At 39.6% G+C, this 5,203-nt stretch overlaps 1 protein-coding gene across 1 annotated transcript; it reads right to left on the minus strand.

Annotated features, from left to right (window-relative positions):
- Positions 1-382: 382 nt before the first annotated feature.
- LOC307049537 (60 kDa heat shock protein, mitochondrial-like) lies at positions 383-2,146 on the minus strand (the record flags this gene model as incomplete). The annotated part of the gene is made up of 1 exon (XM_079699098.1): positions 383-2,146. One exon carries the CDS (start codon positions 2,144-2,146, stop codon positions 383-385), a length of 1,764 nt encoding a protein of 587 aa, XP_079555224.1.
- Between the last annotated feature and the right edge of the window lie 3,057 nt (positions 2,147-5,203).

Below are 5,203 nucleotides of genomic sequence, written 5' to 3' on the forward strand. Positions count from 1 at the left end.
TCCACAGAAAGGCTGCTTCTTAACTTCTCATCTGTTGATGGCAATCACTAAAATCCTGATTTTAACAGAATAGTAGTAAAAATGCCTCAGTGATTTAAGTTGAAAGCGGTACATTGGTGCATGGCTCTTATACTCATTTACCAGGAATGTACAAATGTCTTTATTCAAAAATACAAAATAAATTATCTGTAGGCATGGACAATGACAGCAGTAAACCATTCTATGTTGTCAACTGAAACCAGTAACTGACGGTTATAGTGATTTTCTGAAACCTCAGCCAGCCTCTTCTTCAGTCACCTCCTTCAACTGACCTCTCAAAGTTATTGGTGAGGAACGCTGCCTCTCACAGCTCGTGAATGATGGTAAAGCCCTATTCTAGGAATTAGAACATGCCACCTCCCATCCCACCTCCCATCCCACCCATTCCGCCCATCCCAGGATCCTTCTCTTCTTTAGGAATTTCTGTGACTACAACTTCTGCTGTAGTTAACAGAGAGGCCACTCCAGCAGCATCCAGTAATGCAGTTCTTACAACCTTAGTTGGATTGATGATTCCTTTTTCCACCATATTCACAAATTCTCCAAGCATAGCATCATAACCAACTTCTGAAGAACTTTGCAAAATTTTCTCAACTATCAATGATCCTTCGACACCTGCATTCTTAGCAATGGTCATTGCAGGAATTTTGAGTGCTTTTTTAATAATTTCTATACCAATTTTTTGATCTTCATTAGCTGGAGTTATTGAATCCAAGGCTGGAAGGCACCGAAGCAGGGCACAGCCCCCTCCCAAAACAATGCCTTCTTCAACAGCAGCTCGTGTAGCATTAAGGGCATCTGTAACTCTGTCTTTCTTTTCATTCACTTCAACATCACTTGTCCCACCAATCTTTAGCACAGCAACACCATCTGAGAGTTTTGCCAGACGTTCATTCAATTTTTCCTTTTCATATTCACTAGTTGTAATATCTAACTGCTCAATGATTTCTTGAATACGCTTTTCAATTTGAGCCTTATCACCTTTTCCTTTCAAGAGCATGGCATCATCTTTGGTCACAATGACCTCTCCAACTTTTCCTAAGTCATGAGGCTGAACATCTTCAAGATTTAGAGTTAGTCCTTCTTCTCCAAATACTGCACCACCAGTAGCAATAGCCATGTCTTTAAGCTGGTTCTTTCTATTGTCACCAAAACCTGGAGCTTTGACTGCTACAACCTGAAGACCAACTTTCAGCCTATTCAAAACGAGTGTACTTAGAGCTTCTCCATCAACATCTTCAGCAATTATGACCAAGGGCTTACGGTGAGCATTGGCAATTTCAAGAGCAGGAACAATGGACTGGACACTAGAAATTTTCTTTTCACTTAACAGAACATAGGCATCTTGGAATTCACATTTCTGACCTTTTGATATATTAATAAAGTATGGAGAGATATACCCTCTATCAAACTTCATGCCTTCAATAATTTCTAATTCATCATTCAGTGTTTTTCCATCCTTTACTGTGATAACGCCCTTTCTTCCAACCTTTTTCATCACATCAGAAATGATGTTGCCGATTTCTTTGTCTCCATTTGCAGAAATCGTAGCAACCTGGGCGATCTCTTCTGGGGTTGTCACAGGTTTAGACTGCTTCTTAAGTTCAGCAATTACAGCATCAACAGCTAACATCCCACCTCTCCTGATTTCCACTGGATTAGCACCTTTGTTAATCTTCTCAAAGCCTTCCTTGGCAATGGAGCGTGCCAGTACAGTAGCAGTAGTGGTGCCATCCCCAGCCTCTTCGTTTGTGTTATTGGCAACATCTTGAACGAGTTTCACACCAATATTTTTATATTTATCTTTTAAGTCAATGGACTTTGCAACAGTCACGCCATCTTCTGTCACTTTGGGACTTCCCCAACTCTGTTTAATAATCACCGTCCTTCCCTTTGGCCCCATAGTAACGGCTACAGCATCAGCTAAAAGGTCTACACCTTGAAGCATTAAGGCTCGGGCATCTGCACCAAATTTTACATCTTTGGCATAAGCCCGAGTGAGATGAGGAGCCAGTGCCCTGGACACTGGCCTAATCTGGCGAAGGACTGCGGGCAATCGAAGTATTTCGGTCCGCGCGTCAGTAGCCTCCCTACACAGTTTTAACATGCAAAGTTAGAGTACATGAACCAGAGAGTCTTCTAACCCCACTCTCGGTGCATGGCACCTAAATTGACAAAAGCAGAGCGACTCTAAGACTACAGATGCAGTCAAAACAAAAAAATGGAACTTCATATATGTCCATATATACACTACCACTCTCTCACTTTGTCCCAGCTTACCCTGTCCCCTCCCCGTGTCCTCAAGTCCATTCTCTAGTAGGTCTGCGTCTTTATTCCTGTCTTGCCCCTAGGCTCTTCATGACCATTTTTTATATACACTACCAAATGTAAAATAGATAGCTAGTGGGAAGCAGCCGCATAGCACAGGGAGATCAGCTTGGTGCTTTGTGACCACCTAGAGGGGTGGGATAGGGAGAGTGAGAGGGAGGGAGACACAAGAGGGAGGGGATATGGGGATATATGTATATGTATAACTGATTCACTTTGTTATAAAGCAGAAACTAACACACCATTGTAAAGCAATTATACTCCAATAAAAAAATTACCAAAGGAAAAAAAAAAGGAACTTCAGTGAGGAAAGTCCCTGGACAAATTTAAGTTTTTTGTCCTTGGTTCCAACTTGATGAAGTTCCATCACTGCTTCCCTGCCACCAATATTCTTTGGAGGAAAATAATAACAAGAAGTTAACCATCACTTAAATTGCTACTATTGGCAGACACCTGTTACATATCTTCAAGGTAGATATCATCCATGAGAAGTTGGAGGTCAAGGAACTTAAGGTAGTTTCTCCAGGATCACATGGTGGTGCATAGCAGAGCTAGGATTCAGCCTCTGTCAGAACAGTGCACTCTTCTTTTGGTAGCTGCCCACCTCCTAAAAAGCCTGGTGCATTACTGAGTTTTTCTAAACCTTCTTTTGAGGAACGAGAATCAAGGCTTATATATCTTTGCCTCCCACATAGTTTTCCAGCAGAGTGCTTAGCACATGCTGAGTATTTGGGAGATGCTGACTATCCTTAATCCATTGGCCATATCTAGCTGCACATTTTTCTGTTATGTTGCCTGAGAATAATCGGCTCTTTTCTCATAACTGTAATATGGAATATCTCTACTTGCAGTCTATATTCCCTCTAACTTTGTCCTGCTCAGATGAGACAGCCAACAAGACCAAATTAAAAGCTTCTATGGAAATGCTAATTTCACAAAATGCCTTGTTTTAACTACTGGCCATATAACTGTCATCAGTTTGCTGTGGGTATAGGAGAAGTTGATTGCTCATTAGCTCCCAGCCTTACACTAAGTTGCTTTACTAGCATTATTTTTTACTGACTGTAGGTAGGGTATTGATTTCTCCCAGAGGAAGATCACTTGTTTAAAGATGAGTGCTGGCTTTGGAATATGGAAGTGAAGGCACTGACTCATGTTGAAATCTTTGGTGGATACCATTGTTGGGGTTGTCTGGTAGTGATCAGCCTCTTTCACACTCTTGTACTCTTGTACACAACCAAAGGCATACATTGATCTTATTACGTGTGCATATGTTGACCAAGGATGGTGAATAACAGAAATTGGAAAAAGAATGTAACACTAGTATCATCATTATGCTCCAACCAAGTGAATTAAAATAGACTTATAAAGTAGGCACTTATAAAATAGCGGCCAATCTTGGTTTTTCTGAGCCTGTGTGGTATCATGAAGGGCATGGTTTTTGAAGCTTGGTTCTGCCACTTTTGAGCTGTGTGATATTGGATGACGTATTTAGCCTCAGAGTGGCTTAGTTACCCCATCTTCAAAATGTCTTTTCAGGAATGCTCCTACACTGTTGGTGGGAATGTAAATTGGTACACTGTTGGTGGGAGTGTAAATTGGTATAGCCACTATGGAGAACAGTATGGAGGTTCCTTAAAAAACTAAAAATAGAGTTGCCATATGATCCAGCAATCCCATTCCTGGGCATATATCCAGATAATACTTTGAAAAGATACATCAACCCCAATGTTCATTGCAGCACTATTTACAATAGCCAAGACATAGAAGCAACCTAATGTCCATCAACAGATGAATGGATAAAGAAGATGTGGTACATATATACAGTGGAATACTACTCAGCCATAAAAAGAATGAAATAATGTCATTTGAAGCAACTTGGATGGACCTAGATATGATCATTCTAAGTGAAGTAAGTCAGAGAAAGACAAATATCATTGATATCACTTATATGTGGAATCTAAAAAATGATACAACTGAACTTATTTACAAAACAGAAACAGATTCACAAACTTAGAAAACCAAAGGGGAGAGGTGGGGGGAGGGATAAATTAGGAGGTTGGGATTAACGTATACATGCTACTATATATAAAATAGATAACTAATAAGAACCTGCTGTATAGCACAGGGAACTCTACTCAATACTCTGTAATGGCCTATATGGCAAAAGAATCTAAAAAAAAAAAAAAGAGTGGATATATATATATGTATAACTGATTCACTTTGCTGTACAATTGAAGCTAACACAACATTGTTAAGCAACTATACTCCAATAAAATTTTTAAAAAAATAGATAATAAACAATGACCTACTGTATAGCACAGGGAACTCTGCTCAATACTCTGTAATAACCTATATGGGAAAAGAATTTGAAAAAAAAAGATATATGTATATGTATAACTAAATCACTTTGCTGTACACCTGAAACTAACACAGCATTGTACATCAGCTATACTCCAATATAAAATAAAAACTTTCTGAAAATGCCTTTTCATGGGGTTGTAAGGATTACACATGATAAATAAATAGAAAAAAATGTCTTGTTAATCATAATGCTCTCTGCAATATTAGAGATACTTGTGCCTGTGCAGAGTCAGATAACCTTATTTTAGTTATCAGAAGCCCCTTTCTATCATTTTACTTTTTACCCTGCCCAGCAGTATGTGGGATCTGACACATTCAGCTCAGGAGACTATCTGCATCTCCTCCCTGCATTCAGTGATGGCATAGCGTTAATTGAAATAGGCTATTTTGGGAGTATCTATACACAGAAATTGTCGAGTGCTACAAATCAGGGCTTCCCCACTTCCTCCAAGACCCTGTTGTCACACGTTTT

The sequence above is a fragment of the Hyperoodon ampullatus genome (genome assembly GCF_949752795.1).
Source record: "Hyperoodon ampullatus genome assembly, chromosome: 3".
NCBI classification, from domain to species: Eukaryota; Metazoa; Chordata; class Mammalia; order Artiodactyla; family Ziphiidae; genus Hyperoodon; species Hyperoodon ampullatus.